A 17038-nucleotide genomic window follows, 5' to 3' on the forward strand; every position below is an offset into this window, starting at 1 on the left:
AGAATTTCCAACCTTTAAAAGAGAGCCCCTTGCTTTCTGATACGGTTAGAAACACAGGGAAATGGAACATACTCAAAAATGAGTGATGGCTTTCACAACAACTTTCTTTCCCCCTTTTCCATCACCTCATGAAACAGAAGGTGGCAACATAAAATACTGTCCTCTTCAAGGAAGGCAATGTTCTTGAAAACTTCCTCTTGCATCTACTTTCAGGCAAGTCCTGCCCCAATTTGGACATCTCTCTCAGATATTTGTACCCTGTTCTGTTTAGAGGTAGCAGAACCTCCTGAATTTGCAGTACCCACACCATGATATGCAACTGTTCTTCTGTGTTGGAGACATCACACTGCATATTTCCATTTGTATTTTTGCAGAAATGGAAACACACTGCTTCCATTTTCCAAGAGACAAATCAATGACACCAACTGATTTTTTTTCCATTTGCAAAGTTCCATCTTGCAAAATAGCCTGTCTCTTCTGCTAACTGCTTGTCCACCATGACAGGAGGCCCAGACCAGGTTCACTGATAGATCCCTGTCCAGAAAACAAATGTAGGTGAGCATTTTAAGAAACACTTTTTGTATTATTCAGGAAGCCTCCAGATTTTTTAGAGGTATTTAGTATGTCTAGACCTCTAGAATTCTACTCTAACAAGTTCTGCAGTAGTACCTGAAGGGAGATTTCCCCAAAACCTCTTTCTTCTGAATGTAACTAGCTGAAAAAGACTTACAGACACCACAGAGAATGTTCAGTAGTTTATAGCCTCATCTAATTTAGCCAGAGACTTTGATGAAATACGATATTCAAAAATACCACTAATTCAAGCATGTGTGGATGCACACACACTGATTTACTGAAGATAGTCTGTTTTTAGGCTGAACTTTCAGCATCCCTCCTCTTTTGCCCACCATTCCAACACCAAAACAAGCAAGCAATTAAGCTGGCAATGACATTCCAAACATTTTCCTGGCATCCTTCTTAGCTTCTCATTTGGATAGCAATAAGGCTCCTCTTTTCATAATGCTGTGTATTTAATGTTAAATACTTACCACAAGAGTGTAGGGGGCCTGTTTCTTCTGTACTTCATCTGCTGCACCAGAGGTGGAAGGCTCTGCAGGGCTTGGGCCTGTTGGGGATGTGTCCATGAAGGTTTCATCAAACACACGGAAACGGATCTGCTCCCCTGTATCCATATACAGGTCATGGGCTCCTTCTTCAGTCTCATATTCCCACACCCACACCTGCTCCGCTTCATCGCTGAGCACATAGTAAGTTAAGCAAATAGTGCCATAAAAAGGAACAGAACTTCACATTAACAACATGAAACCCCTTCACTGATATTACTTTTGTTGTCCAAATCCAAGCATTCATTCTTCTAATTTCCTCACTTTGCTAAATGTAAAAATCAGGGTGAAACTATTAATCAATGGCTGACATTGTATTATAAAGCAGGAAAATTGAACTCAGTGCAGATGCTGTTCACAACAGTCAGAAAGGAATCTCAAAAGAATTCTTGCTGGAGGCACAATAAAATAATCTATGATAGAAGCAAAGTAGACAATTTAGTCCTCCAATGACTTATTTTGCAGCCCTCAACTGATTTACCATCACACATTTCCCTTCCCCGATTCAGTGACATCAGCCTTTTCCTAACAATTTATCAGGTGCTTTCCATAGCAGTGTAATGGTGGGTGCTTAATAAACTGTGTATTCTTTAATACTAGGGTTCTAGAATTGTAATGGCCATAACCTTTTTTTTCTCTTTTAAAGTACATGAAGGCCTGGTTTTATGGGAAGCAGCAGTCATTATACATATCAAAGTATCTAGCTGTGTAGAGTTTTCAGAGGATACAACTTGGCAGGCTGCTGTAGAGCTTCCGGAGGAATGAGGATGTCATCAAAGAACCCAAGTGAAACTTCAGAAAGAACATTTAGATTAATACAAGTACCAGTCAGACACAATATGACAAGAATTTGTCAGCTACTGGCACAACACATAATGCTTTAAACCTCATATTATACTGTTTTCTCTCACTTTTCCACTATAACAGCTTACAGCTTTTAAAGCAAGCTCAGTTAAAAGCAAGCACAAACAGGAAAAGTGGCTTTGCTCCCTTTGCATTGACGGTTTACAGAAGCCTCAGGAAGCAGAACCCCTCTCTACCATCCATGTATTTCCAGTGGATCTAGTTCCCACGGAATAATAGGCTAACATGATAAGATCTAACCAACCTAAGCAGTTCATAGAAGCAATACTAGAATACAATGCGTCTGGCATGAAAACATATCCCAATACCAGAATAATAGCATTTGTCCTCTTGGGCTACAAGCATATAGAAACTGCATATTTAAGGTCTTTGCCTTCACTCCTATATAGAAAAGGAACTGACTGATTGATTCTGGAATCCAATAGTGTTAAACTAGCTACATTTTAGAGTTAGAAAAATTATGAAACTATAGGAAATAACATGCTCCAAATAGCTGAAACCCACTACACTAGTCATTTTCCAGTCACATTTCACCCCACTGTAATTGCATCTGACCTAGAAGGGAGATCCCACAGCAACCATATGAATTATGAATTCCAAAAATCGGGGTAGTGAGGAACCATATGTATTTCAGCAAATCTTTATAATAGTGATTCTCATTAACAGAACTGTCTTCCTCCAGGACCCACTACATCACATGCTACATTAATCCGCTGTAACCATGTATAGTCCTGTCCACAAAGACTGCTGTGATTTATTGGTGGATGCAGGCCCCAAATTCCCATCCCCATTCCAGCAAAAGTTAAGATTTACCATGAACGCCTTCTGGACTGCAGCCTTTTATTTCTCCAACCAAAATTTCATCCATAAAAGGGTGAAACACGACATACCGAAAATGCACTGGGGAGAAAAAAAACAAACAGATCACCACCACACTGCTGGAAAGTTACATTGACTTGCATACTCGTTCACTCTTATTCTCTCTTTCTCCAAGCAATGAAAAATAAAACACACAACTGCAATCCTGTATTCAGAAACTTGCATCCTGCATGAACACAAGCAAGTTAGAAAGCAAGTGGGATACTTACGGCCAAATCCTAAACCATTTTCCAGCACTGGCACAGCTGTGCCAATGGGATGTGTGCTGCATCCTGCAGTTGGGGGACACTCACGGAGGCCACTTCAAAGCAAGGGAATGTTTGTTTTCTTACCTAGGAGCTGCATTGCCCTTATGTCAGTGCTGGAATATGGGTTAGGATTGTGCCCTTAGTCTGCTATCAGTGTAAGAAGCACCTGATACTCCATGTTAAAAGCTGAAAATGGCTTTTCCTAACATTTTTTACTGTGCTCAAGGCACATCTCACACTAAACTCTAAAGCAGGTCAAGGCTCCAGTGGTGAGGGAAAGACACTGTATGTGCTCAGATGGGAAGACTGGTGCTAAATACATACAAATACATTTTCTCACTCTCCTGTTTATTGGTGTTTCAAGGTTTAATATTTAACAAAAGAAATGCAAAAGGAGGTTGTTTGCGTGGAACACACAACCCTATTCTTTCATTTTTGTTTCTGCTGCCCGTCACTCAGCACTGTCCTATTTGCTCTCTAGTTAAAAATCAGAACAAGACTGCCAGACTTGTAGAATCTCAAAACGCTGACACAGCTTCCCAGAAACAAGGCTTTTATGCTCTGCACTTCTTTAGTGCAGTGAAACAGAAATGGAAAACATACGTTGCTTATAGTTTAGGGGTAGCTAAGAGCATTTGAGAAATGAAGGGCTGTGCTGTTTGTTCGTGACTGTGTATATAATTCTAGGTTTCCTGAATACAGGTTTGTGTCTGATTGTGTGCACACCACAGTGAAGAAAACTGAAAGCTAGAAAGATTTGTTGGTATTGTAGGGAAAGTGAGATAATTAGTGATTAAGTACAAAAAAAATCCTGCAAGTATTGTGGCACCACTCCGCATTTTAAATGAAACACATCCTGCAATAAGCCTTCTGATAATAGTTTTAATTTTTTGCAAGAAGCAGATGCAAAGCAAAAAGAATAATGAAGGGACCAGCAATTATCATTTATAAACAATGATACAGCTACAGAATTTAATGTATAATGTTAATGTAATATCTTACCCTTATAGCTTAACGTTAAGTAATATCTTACCACTATAGCATGAGGGAGAAATTGTTATTCATAAATAACTTCAGAATGCAAGGACACATGAAAGTAGTGTGTTTTCATGAAAATATCAGCATTAGCTAAATAAATATGTAATTAAAGCATGTCAGACGGATCCTCTCAGACTATTTTTCCCCTTCTGCAACAGGTACTTTTCAGATATTTGGCAAAGAATACATTTGCTGGACGGTGGGCAGAATGTTTAATCAGACAAGCGTAGAGTGCTTAATCTGTGACAGTGTTACTAGTTATTCTTTATATCTAAAAATGCCCTGATATAGTTCCCATATTGTTCAAGTTACAGCTCTAAAGAGACCATAATAATATTAATAATAAAAGAGTTGACATACCTTTTGTGTGTGATGCACCATCCCCTGGGAATATGTAAGAATCTTCCAGCTTTGTGATGTCATACAGACAGATACAGAGGCCAACATTGTATACAACCTGTTTGGGGGAAAAAGTTCACAAAGCAATGCATCTCAGCAGCTAGTAGGAAATTGTCAAGACTTTCTAAAGAAGTATGTCAGAGTTTAGCACAGGAAAAGCTGTGCAAAAGAACCAACTTTGTGAATGAGTTCATAATACAGTAAAATATTTCCATTTATAGTCTGCCTCCCCCCCCACCCTGAAGGGCACCCAAGACAGCTTACAACATAAAAAATATAAATCATAAAACTAAAAAAATTTAAAACACTAATACAGCATCAAGCCCCTACCCCTTCAAGAAATATTCTTTCATAGCTCCCATTTCCATATCTAGCACTTGATGATCCAGAAAGCTCTACTGGCTGGAAATTAGCTGAGGGGCCCATTTAATTAACTAATAGCAGTTCCAAACAGCTGCAAGAGCTTAGGACATATGTGCACAGTCCAACAAACATGTTTTCTCATAATTGGAGCTTAAAAGTTTAGTTAGGACAATCTTTCCTTTCACAAAAGAGTAAGATGTAGGACTGCAGCTCAGTTCTTTGGATGTTTAATCATTTTTGGGATGACAACATAGAAGAGAATTGATTGAAAACCTGGAGTTATTCTCCCCTTTCTGCAGTGGGAAACTCTGCTACAGAGGCCAATTTCATACAGCCAACATAGACAAGTTAACATGATCCCATCCACAGGAATCTTGCTATTCAGTTAAAACTGGCTTTCTATAAAAACATTTTACCCACTTGCTTTGCTTTTGCATTTTCTCTACTGTGTACATTTAGAATGGAAGTGTGTGGCATCATGAGCAAGAGAAAGAATAACTGTGCCATGTCTTGGCATTCAAATCATGCAGAGGCTGACGTGGAAATAAGCAGCCTGTGCACACAAGCACAAATGAAGTACGCATACCCAGTGCTCTTGAGAGGACCCTCCTCTTTTCTCTCCCCAATCGGCTCATGAAGAAAAGGAAAGAGGTTTCTCTTTCCCTTTGCTTAGTCTTCCGCAGGAGAACACAGCCTCTTTCTTTTCTCCAAACAAAATCTAGTCCTTTTTTGGAAGTTTCCCATCCAGCAGCAGTGAAAGGAATTCTTTCACTTGCCAGAGTTCTTTTCCCTGGCCACAGGGGAAAAGGTGGGAACAGAGTTTGTTGAGCCCAGCTACACCATATATGTCAGTTACACAGCAAGTGTCCACAATGGGCAGACACTGAACTTAGGTTTGCCAAAATCTGATAACAATGAACAAGTTTCATAGTTCTAGTCAGTGCAAAACTGTACATCACAATTATTATTATTTTTTTTAGGAGACTACGTGATACCTATTATTATAGGACAAGAATCCCATTATCTCAGGCAAGTCTGCGCTGGACTGGCTGTACACTTAAGCTTTACCTTATTGGCTAATTTCTTGTTTAGCTCTTCAGTGATGGCATCATTCAGTTTTCTTTCAAATTGCCAGGGTGGTATCCGCACAGTATCAGTCATCTCCACTAAAACAAACATGGTGGCCAGCGAAAGCAGCACTTCTGGGGAAGGAAGGAGCAGAGTCAGCAAGAATATTCCTTTTTGCAGGGGCGGTTGCAGGAAACAGTAGCAGAGAAAGAGAAGGCAGGGAGCGGGAACACTCCTGCAACCACCAGGCACTGCAATGCTCACCTCACCCTGCGTGCAATTAGTTTCCCTGCGAAAATTCACATTTTAAAGCAAAAAAGGTGTGTACTTTCAAACTCTGGTGAGACCTGGTTCTGAAGCACAACTCCTTTAAAGGTGCTGCAGTTATTTTGAACAGGCTGCACCCGTGCAGGCCCCTTCAGAAGGCCTCCAGGGCCAGATGTCAGCACCACAGCCTGTGGCAGGGAGTTCCACTGGCCAAAAGGGTTTCCTTTTGTCTGCCCTCAGCCTCCCCACACTCGGCTTTAGCGGCTGTCCCCGGGTCCGGGGCTAAGAGAGAAAAGCGTGCCCCCTCTCCGCTCCACCGCCATATCATGTGGCGAGGAGTTCCACAGACACCCCATTTGGAGGCGGCCCCCCCGGTCTGGCAAAGAGCCTCCCCCGCCCCCGCGAGGGACTCCTCACTGAGGAAGCCGCGAAGGCGCTCCTGGAGCGAGGGAGCTGCGCAGCCGGAGGCGGCCTGGAGACTGGCGCCGCTCTACGGCGGGGGCTGCGGCTCGCTCGGGCAGGTGAGAAGCGCCCCGACGACGCAGTCCTTACAGCTGCCCGACAAGATTCACGCCGGCCTCTCCCAGCACGCATTCGCAGGAGCTTCAAGCCCATAGGCAGGAAACCGGAAGCCAGCGGTGGCCCCGCCCTCTCTTCACAAGCCCCGCCCATTGTCCGCGTCTCGCCTGTCAGCCCAACCCTGCGCACGCTTTCCCGGGAAGAGGCCCCGTTGACCCGGCGGGGCGGGGCGTGTTCCCCTCCAGGGCTGCTGCTGCTCCCTTCTCTGCCACAGCCCAGGCCTGCGCGCGCCTGCTCAGAAGTAAGCCTGTCAGCGCCAGCGGGGCTCCTCCCAGGCGCTTGTGGCTTCTGCTGCCGCCAGGCTCCTTTGCTTCCTTTTCCCGCCTTCCCTGCAGGCGGCAGAGAACTGCAGTTCCCAGCATGCACCGCTCCGGGGTCCTCGCGGCGCCTGTGCTCCTCACGCCGACCTGACCGGCCACCTCCCCCGCCTCAGCGACGGACTGCTGGCCGCGGCGTGGCGGGCACGACGGAGCCGCGTCGCTGGCGCCGGGCAGCCGCGGGGCGAGGAGAGCGCTACTTCCGCTCAGGCTCCCGCCCGCCACTGGGCGCCGTGTGGGCAGAGCCTTTCCAAGATGGCGGCGCCGCTGGCGGTAATTTCAGGTACGGGAGCGCCGCGCGCTGCAGCGGTCGGAGGGACGGAACTGCCTCGCGCTCCTCGCACGGCTCTTCCGGCGCCCGCCGCTCTGCACGGGGCCGGAGCGGCTTCGCCGACACCTGCGGGAATGAGCGCGGAGTCTGGACCCGCCTGGGCGCCCCTCCCGCGCCGCCTGCAGCAAGGACCGGGGGCTCCCGAACCCTCCCTGCAGTCCTGGCCACACTCGCCTGGCAGCGGCCCCGCTAGCTGGACAGCTTCCCCGACGCCCTGTGGAGACCCCGCCGAGCTGTGCTTGAGGCCGGCCGGCCCTTCCCTTCCCACCGCCGCGAGCGCGGTCTTGGGCTGCGATCCCTCCACGCTTCCCTGTGCGAGGCCCGCTGGCTGCAACAGCTTCCTTCTGAGTAGACACGCGCAGATTGGGCTGCCATCCTCTGCACACCGACCAGGGAGTAAGTCCCATTAGAGTCAGTGTCTACTCAGAAGCAAGTCCGCTTGGAGTCAATAGGACCTACTCCCTGGTAGGTGAGCAGAGAACTGCAGCCCAGGCCTCTGCATGTCTACTCAGAAGCAAGTCCCCTTGGAGTCAGTGGTGGGGGGAGTCTCCCCACGCAGCACAGAGCCCTCCAGAAGGGGAACGACCACTTGCTGTTCTGGCCTGCCATGCTTGCTGCCACATACCGCTTTGCCTATCACCAGTGATATGCACACCAGTGGTTGAGAAATATTTATTTCTGGGTAAGGATGCATAAGATTGCACTAAGTATTCTATGGATGAATGCAAGTGAAGAGGTGACTATCTCACTTTAAGTGAATAAATAAGTGGTTTTAGATATGCAAAACTTTGCCTCTGTGACATCCCCTAGTTTTGCTGTGTTTTCCTCAACACCATTGTTATAAGGTGTAGCATAGTGGCTAAAACACAATCCTAAAAGTGCTTGCTCAAAATGGTCTCATTGTGGTTAGTGGCTTACTCCCTAGTCAGTGTGTCTAGGATTGCAGTCTAAGCAATTGAACTACAAATCAGAAAGTCCCCAGTTCAGATCTCATTTTGTCCTTGAACTAAACCCTCTTTAGATAAACTACATAGTTGCAGCCTTGATGTCATATCTGCAGTGTAATAGTGACTTTATTTACAGCATTGTAAGTATTATTAGAGTATGAACTTGGAGCCAGTTGACAAGACATAAAACAGAAATAAAAGGTTACCCAGAATCTGTTGATGACACACTTTTTGTCTCTTTGGCAGTCCCTCCCCCACAATAAACCATAATATAAGTACATGAACAAATGGATTGTATCCAGACATTGTACAAGCAGAAGAAACTTGCACTAGGAAACTTTTGTGGTCCATCTTACAGCAGCCTTTTGTACCTCTGAAAAAGACTCTTCCCAAGGATCATGGGATAAGGAATGGTGGTCTGCAGTGGGAGGAAAGGGTTGCCAAAAATGAGGCAGAGGCACCTTCCTCTGGAGTTTGGTGGAGTTTGTTGCAGTCAGTCATTACTGTAAAGGCAATGTTACTCACCAAATGCCTGCTAGTGGGTTTTTCTTTTGCTGTTTTGCAGAGATTTCCATATACTCAGTTTGTTTTTGTCACATGTGTGGTAATGTAATATTTTCATTGTCATGCTGTTCTCCAGTTGTGAAAATACTGTGTGTGTTTTATTTTTAGCTGCCAGTTTGTGGGGACCCTACAAAGACATTTGGCAGGCAGTGGTTAATGCTATCTGGAAAAAGCAGCCTGAAGCAGTACATCTCCTTGATCAAATTTTAAAGAAACACAAGCCTGACTTCATATCGCTCTTCAGAAATCCGGTAAAAAGTAACTTCTTTTGGGAAGTGGGTGTGAAACAGCTGGTGCTTTTCTTTTCTCCTTAAATTCATTTTTGTATGGAAATTGCATCAGGACAGCTGTGTGCTGATTAACACTTGGGCAAGGTATTTTCTCACCTCCATAAAGTCAGCTTCTTAAGCTGCTCCTGTGAGGGGGACAGTCTTTGAGGTATCCAGGGCCAAACAACAGGGCCCTGATCCATGCATGGAATATCAAGCAAATGATGACTACAGCATTGTCCACTGAGCTAACTAGTGCTGCTTGGTAACCTTCTTCAGTTAGAAGAAGTAGGAAACCATGGGTAGGAAAACATCATCACCTGCTTGTTCTAGTATCTTACAAGAATATATACACTTGTGCTTTCTAACTACATGGTTGACCATTTTGCCCTCAAGAACTTCAGTTACTGAGTTTTCTGCAGTGATGATTGTTTCAATGCAAAGGGCACAAAGTCAAGCTTCTAGAAATCATTGTTTAGGAATTGACATTGCAAATAATGTCAAATGTGCCCACTTGGAGTTACCTTTGTGCTTCCAGATGACATATGCTTTTTTGGGGTGAACAGGTGCAGTCATAGATCAAGTTCTGCAGTTGAAATGTGACACTTGGTTCATACTGGGTTGAAAATGTAGTGATAGATTTGCATATCTTTTACCTTCTCAAAAACTGTCAGCTGTTTTCAATTTCTAGGGATCCAGAGCTCTCCTCTTCTAAATAAGAGGACCCTCACTTGAAAAAGTGCCTCTTTGCCCAATTAGCAGGATAACTAATATAAATATGCTCACTGTATGTATATCAGCTAACATTTCACAATGATACAGTTCTTGAGCTGGATTTGTACACTTACTAGTACTTGTCCATGAGTTATTCTGAGCTGATAAAGTAGAAGATTCCTACATGTCACTTCTTTGGTTCAAAGACATCCAAAATCAACAAAAACATCTACCTGTTGGTCAAAGCTAAGCAAGTGGAAAACAGCATGTTCTCTTGTAACTTCCCATCTGAAGCTCTGCATTTGATCAAAGGAATCAATTTATTCTTGAATTAAATGTTAAAACCTCCAGTGACCATGTGCAATACAGCTGGGTGGGTGTGTGTGTATAAAAATAATTTTTTTAAAATACATCCAGATGATGTAAGGTTTTGTGTTACAAAGTCTGTAGTATGTGATATTTGTTAAATTACTGAAAAGCGATGAAGGCAGTGTTTGCAGAGAAATGTGCTTTACCTGTACTTACTGTGAAATGTTCTTTTCAGGTTAGTTAATGTTCATTTTCTTGCTGTGAAATGTTCCTTTCTGGTTAACTCTGATAAAAAATTTTGGCACTTTTTGTTTAAATTGTTTTATAGCCAAAGAATGCCCAACAGCATGAGAAGGTTCAGAAAGCAAATGTAGAAGGAGTTGCTATTCAGGGCCAACAGGGAACCCGGCTGTTACCAGAGCAGCTCATCAGAGAGGCCTTTATTTTGAGTGATCTTTTTGATATTGGGGAACTGGCAGCTGTTGAACTTCTCCTGGCAGGTAATGTGTGATGAGAGCAGGCTGTGTATTTCTTTTTTATTGTGTCCTGGTAGGTCAGGAAATGAAATTCTTATAAATTCCAAATGTTTAAGTATATAAGACCTGTGTCTGATTAAATACTCAGAATTAACAGGATTATAGCAAAGAAATTGTTGCTTTCATTTGGCAAACAGCTGACTGCAAGCTTACTTTATCCTTTGTCATTTTAAAGCAACACAGTGCTCCTTTTAAAGTATAAGAATTGCTCTTTTCTGTTGGCATGTTGCAAATACGTTCTTGCCTTTTAGTGATTAGAACAAGATGAAGATCTTAGGGCTGGAGTAAGAGTTAGAATGCAGTCCTATGGTTAGAATAGCATTTTCAAAGTGGTTTTATTTTAAATGGCATCATGTTTAAAAAAACAAACTGGAAGAGAACTCATTTTCATGTTTGTGTTCATAATCAGAACTTTGTGTGCAGTTCCATGAAAATACAACATTTAGTATGGATGCAGAATGTATCATTTTGAGAATCCCAGCATTAATTTTAAAAAATATGTTTAGGTTTTGTCTCAAAAAATAAGATAATACTCAAAAGTGTCTAGGGAATGTCTAGTGAAATCTTAGAACTGGAGTGAAGAGGTTTTTCTCTGTTAATGATAGGAACTTCCATGGCCTCCACGTAGTTCTTTTTACACAACTAACAGAATTGGAACATGTGCTTCTGGTGGCGTAGCTGGTGGGGGGTGGAGCACCCAGTCAGGTGGGGAGCAAGCGGCCCCTCCCTTCGGAGCCATTCCCAGCGAGGGGGGTCAAAACAGCCATACGGTTCCGTTTTACCCCCCCCGAAATGGCTCTGAAGGAAGGGGCCGCTTGTCCCCCACCTGACTGGGTGCTCCACCATATGGCTCCGAAGGGAGGGGCCGCTTGCCCCCCGCCACTGGGTGCTCCACCATAACGTTCCGTTTCCCCCCCGCTGGGAATGGCTCCGAAGGGAGGGGCTGCTTGTCCCCTGCCAGACTCGGTGCTCCGCCCCCCTGTAGCTACACCACTGTATGCTTCAAAATCAACAAATACAGGTGAACGTGCTTAGTGATATTCCAACTAACAAGGGGCCACATATGCGACAACCACCACTGGTCCCTGTTCAGCCCCCAGGCCTCTGAAGCCAAGGGGAGCTGTGGTCCATTCGCGTTTTCTGAGCCCCGCAGAGGCTCACAGTGGCTGAAACAGGTGAAAAGAGGTAGACACACTGCTTCTGTGTGGCTCAGAAAAACCTCCAGAGGTGAAAGGCGTGCAGCTCCCCTCGGCTTCAGAGACTTTGCTTATCATCAAGCATCGCTTGATGATGGGGAACAGAAACTCATCCCTGTTGTTAAGCAACATGTGGCTGTATATAAGCATTTATATAAATCATAAAGTGGCATCGTGTTCAGAAAGAAACTCAAAACTCATTGTCATTTGCTTTCAAAATTGTCGAACGATTTCCATAAGTTAGAAAAATGAAGTTTAGAATAAGTGTAGTCCAAGTAGTGGCGTCACTAGGCTTTGTATCGCCTGGTGTGGGGAACCAGCACATCATCCCTATGATGAATCTCCTCCCTTGCAGTGTGCAGGGCAACACCCCAGGCGGTGGATGTGGTGCTGTACCATTGCTCCCCCCTGGTGGGTTTTTGGCTATAACTTTTGATAGAATAAAAATATTTCAACATGATTTGTTTTATTGCATTCTGCATGAAATTATGCTTCAATTGATGTATAACATTATGGTATTGTTTGAAAATATCAAGATTTTAAAAATCTTGGCCAGTAGTGGTGTCACCCGCCATGTGCATCATCTGGTGCGGCCTACACCCCCCTAGAGATGCCACTGAGTTCAAGAAACTCTGAAAAACTAAAAATAGGACATTTTTCATTTAGCTTATGATAAGCTTCTCAAAACAGCAACCAGCGTTCCAGCAGAATCCAGCCACATGGGATATGATGCAATGTTGTGGGAGTCTCCTTCTATTTGAAACTGCCTTGAATTGAGGGGGAATTGATTAGCCATGTCACCCAAGAATTTATCTGCACTCACAGAGTTCGGGCTGTATCTGCTAATGGGAAGAGAGGATGTAAGAAGCTGCCAAATTGTAATCAAATTGTTTATCTAGCCTAGTGCTGCCTACTCAGGCAGCAGCTCTGTAGGCCTTGGGCAAGTGTCTTCCCGAAACTTTCTATTGGATGTCTTTTGTTTGGGATTGGTCCTGAGATTTTCTGCATGCAAGCCATGTTACTGTGAAACCAAGCTGTAATCCCCCCCCAGTGAAGTGAACACAAACCACCATCCTCCTTTATTAGATGTAGTTGTCACGATTCATTGTTCAAATGCTTACTCTTAGAACTGCCCTATATCAGCTGTGCTTCTTTGTTGGAACGGTTGCTGGTTGTAATTCAGAGAGGGAATTAGAGAAATTGTTGAAAAGTGAGAAGTGCGGGAAACTGGGACTTTTCTTTTGATGGTAGGTTTCTTTCATTTTTCAGGAGAGCACCAGCAACCTCGTTTTCCTGGGCTAACTAGAGGCTTAGTAGCTGTTCTTCTGTACTGGGATGGAAAACGATGCATTGCAAATTCATTGCGAACACTTATCCAGTCTCGGCGAGGCAAGACATGGACCCTGGACCTCAGGTCTGTTTTTTAGATGACATCTTTTGGAAAATTGTAGACAAAAGACACTAAAAAGCATGTCTGTGCTGAGCCTGACTTGTTTAAGTGCTAATTTATGCAGAAAAAGGAACGCCTCTCATCCCCTCCCCTCGTTTTACTGTGAGTCTTATTTTTTGTCCCTCTGTGTCTGTAGATTCCAATTTTTTGACCTGCATTTTAATGGTTCTTCTGGAAATTTGACCAAGCCGGTTTCATTCCCTCACTCTGATTTTTTTCCATCTTTTCCCCCTCCTTTCTTCAACGGATGCCATCAAAAAACTGGTTTAGGTCTGTGCCTCCTGGATGGCAATGAGTATGCTCAGTCCTCATTGGGTGTCTGTTGCTTTTGTTTTTTTTGTGGAGGGAGTTATTTTATTTAAAAATAAGTACATTTCTTCATATCTGGGGAGTCCATCCCTCCAACTATATAGAAACCAATACTTTTGTTTTGTGGTCTGTATTTTCTATAATGTTTGACAGTACTGGTATGGCTTTACTTCTAACTTTCTAGATAGTCTAGAAGCAGGTTGCCAGAATTCATTGAGACAAAACTATCTCTTTTTATTGCAGTCCTGAGTTGGTGTCCATAACGACACGTTTTACAGATGAACTCATGGAGCAGGGCTTAACCCATAAAATTCTGACCTTGGTGTCTCAAATTGATGTGAACACTGAGTTCGAGAAACTGCAAAGAGAGCGAGGACTGGGCAGTGAGAAACATCGCAAAGAGGTAAATAATTTAGTTTTCATGGATTTGTAACTTTCTTAATACCGTTTACTGTACAACCTCAGGATTCTGTTATTTCACCAGGATTATGTCTGAACCAGGCTTGATTTCTAACTGGTTTTCAATTCTGGTTTGAGGTTCATGCAGATTGAATCATAGTTTGTCCTGATTTGGATGTGTCAAGAAGGGAATTGGAGTTCATGAGTGAGCCTGAAGCTTGCTCCCATAATTATATAAACTGGGCCAGTGTCTTGGGGAAATTACATCAATTCTTATGCAAGCATTCATTTTGCAACAGATGCAAATATTCATGTTTAGAACCTGTTCTCAATTTTCTTTACTCATAATAAAACCATACCATATATCAGGGGTGGCCCCAAACTTGCTTAATATAAGAGCCACTTACGATAAACTTCACATGTTTGAGCGCCACAGATGTTTGAGAGCTGCAATACTAAGAAGCGTTTAAATTCTTAATTTCCTTATTATGTGCATTATGTTTTAATCTAGTGTTCTCTCGGTTTATGTTCCTGTAAGTAATTATAAAGCTTGAAAATTTCTTATTTATCTTTTATATTAACTGTGATGCAAAAAGGAGCTCAGCCAACGTATTTCTGAGAACCACATGTTATATGTCAAAGAGCTGCATGTGGCTCGCATGCCAAGGTTTGGCCACCCCTGCCATATATAGTGTATAGCAAAGAGGATCCGAAAGAACCTTACCCCATTTTTCCCCTAGGAGCAATGGTTCGGTATCAGCTGATTCGGTATCTGCTGGGTTTTCCAGAAACCCAACCCCAGCTGATAACAAGAATTGAGTGTATATTCTAATGTACACTCTTTGAATGTACACTTCCCTTTGAGAAGGCACTTACATATTTGGCCAAAAAAGCTGGCAAAGTTTAAACTTAACTAGCTGCTTAAAGATACTGATAAGTGCATGACTCTTAAAGTAGCCCTTGTTTCAGTGGTTGTGACCAAGAATTTGTTCGCCAGTCCTGAGCTGATACAGTAGAACTGATGAACAAAATGACCTGATGGTTTAATATGCAAAATTGATGTATTGTGAGTCTGTATTGTTGGTAACCCTATGTTGCAAGGCAGTATTTTTGCTATAAGATAAATACTTGATTTAAGAGTATGCATTGTATGTTTGGTATTTCTTCTAGGTTGCTGATCTCATCAAGGAGTGTCGACAAGCATTGGCAGAAAGCTTGTTTGTTTGGGCATGCCAGTCACCACTGAGCAGGGATGATACTTTAATCCTTATTACATACTTAGAGAAAGTGACTGTGGAAGCTGATGGCTCACTGGACAAAGTGAACTTGGCACTTCTTATGGCTATTCTTTATTGTTTCGATGTCAGCTTTCTAGAACAAGTCACTGAAGATCGAGATGGTAAAATGGTTTTCCTTGCACTTTAGGTTATGCAGAAAGATATGTTGTCCACAAAGATTTAGAGCTGATTGTCAAATTTATGCAGTTTAAACCTTTAAACCTGTGCAATATTTGCATATGCTGCTTAAGTCATGTTGATTCTTTGCTTCCTAACTTGCTTCCATTAATAATCCAATGAGATGGCTAAGGGTGAAGGCAGTTGATGAATAACTGCTTATAAGTAGGCTTTGTTTATTTTTATGATGTACAGCAAATTTTCACTTTCTAAATTAGGAAAAACAACAATATTAGTTCTCAAAGTTTTGCATTTATGTGAGTTGTTGTAGGTTGGTTTCCTTTGAGTTTGCTTCCCAGTTTGGTACTTACAGCTCAACCCTGTCTGGGCCTTACGCTTTTGGAATCTTGTGACCCAGCAGCATAATTTCTGGGTGGCTGACATGGCAGCCAGTCCATTGTCGTGCAGGCTGTTGCCACTAGTGCAAAGCCCTGGAGGCTGAGCATGGGTTATATCAGCCCACACAATTCTGTTGTCACCAGTAAGGGGGGGGGGATTGGGGTGGGGTGGCAGGGGGCCAAAGAACTGTTTAGGTTTGAGACCACCCATTGGGAATCAAGTAGCCTACAGGGAGGTAAATACAAAAAAATATCATTTCTTATCTCTCCTAGTGCCTGGCTGGCCCACAGAATGCGGCTCAGGTTGCAATGGTGGTGCTGCATTCTCTAGGCTGGCAGGGGTTTGTAGGACCGAGCTGTTAGTTATATTCTTAAATCCTTGTGATAAAGTTTCACAGCTCCCAGTTTTGTGCTGGAAGAAAATTCTTGTGGGGTGGGGAGGGCATGTTAGGTTCTCACATGTACATACAAGTGCTTAAGATCTTCTGCTGTGGTTTCTTTATTTTGAAGAAGAAACATAAAGCATCTTATTTGTAGGAATTTACATTTTCCTGAGAATTTAACTCAGTACTTTAATCCTGTAACATCAGCAACTCTAGGCACACTTGACTTCTTCTGGATGGTGTTCAAATGTTTGTGATAGAATAACTCGTATAAAAGGGTTGAAGCAGCACAATTGTGTGATATGAAGTACTCAGCTAAATGCTCTGAAATGATATAAAATAAGAGATGTAGAAGAGATCTTTGTATTTGCACAGCTACCCGTTCATTTTCAGTGGAATTGAGACCAAATTACATTTCTCAAGGATTTAATTATCACTTTGCTCCTACTCTTTTTAGAGCTAATGCATCAATTGCCAATTCTAACAGAGAGGCAGTATATAGCTGCAATCCATACACGCCTTCAGGAATCTCAGCCTTGGAAACTACCAGGACTTCAAGCTACTGTTCGGTTAGCCTGGGCACTAGCATTGCGTGGAATTTCACAGTTTTCTGATGTGACAGGTAAATGAAATTCAGAGTAGAAATCATGCACAAGAAACTTGGCCGTCATGTACTTTCCTAATTTCAGTGAA

At 43.1% G+C, this 17038-nt stretch overlaps 2 protein-coding genes across 4 annotated transcripts in view; one reads left to right on the top strand and one right to left on the bottom strand.

The window, feature by feature from the left end:
• Positions 1-344: 344 nt before the first annotated feature.
• Positions 345-7320, bottom strand: POLR3H (RNA polymerase III subunit H). Of its 3 annotated transcripts, none has more exons than XM_066633208.1 (7): positions 6950-7320; positions 5984-6117; positions 4514-4610; positions 2802-2888; positions 1853-1916; positions 1050-1257; positions 345-534 (listed from the first exon to the last, which is right to left on the bottom strand). In XM_066633208.1, the coding sequence occupies exons 2-7, from the start codon at positions 6092-6094 to the stop codon at positions 481-483; spliced, it is 621 nt and encodes a 206-aa protein (XP_066489305.1). In that variant the 5' UTR covers positions 6095-6117; positions 6950-7320; the 3' UTR covers positions 345-480. The 3 variants fall into 3 exon arrangements, with proteins under 3 accessions (XP_066489305.1, XP_066489304.1, XP_066489307.1); XM_066633207.1 differs by having other exon boundaries at positions 6803-7320; XM_066633210.1 differs by lacking the exon at positions 6950-7320 and adding an exon at positions 6668-6725.
• Positions 6988-17038, top strand: part of NUP205 (nucleoporin 205) — a 47951-nt gene continuing 37900 nt past the window's right edge. The window contains exons 1-7 of the mRNA XM_066633206.1: positions 6988-7429; positions 9097-9239; positions 10609-10780; positions 13282-13426; positions 14015-14174; positions 15341-15569; positions 16803-16967. Coding sequence (XP_066489303.1) covers positions 7402-7429; positions 9097-9239; positions 10609-10780; positions 13282-13426; positions 14015-14174; positions 15341-15569; positions 16803-16967 — 1042 coding nt within the window. The 5' untranslated portion in view covers positions 6988-7401. The remainder of the gene's footprint in view (positions 7430-9096; positions 9240-10608; positions 10781-13281; positions 13427-14014; positions 14175-15340; positions 15570-16802; positions 16968-17038) is intronic.

Source organism: Tiliqua scincoides, chromosome 7 (genome assembly GCF_035046505.1).
Source record: "Tiliqua scincoides isolate rTilSci1 chromosome 7, rTilSci1.hap2, whole genome shotgun sequence".
NCBI lineage: Eukaryota > Metazoa > Chordata > Lepidosauria > Squamata > Scincidae > Tiliqua > Tiliqua scincoides.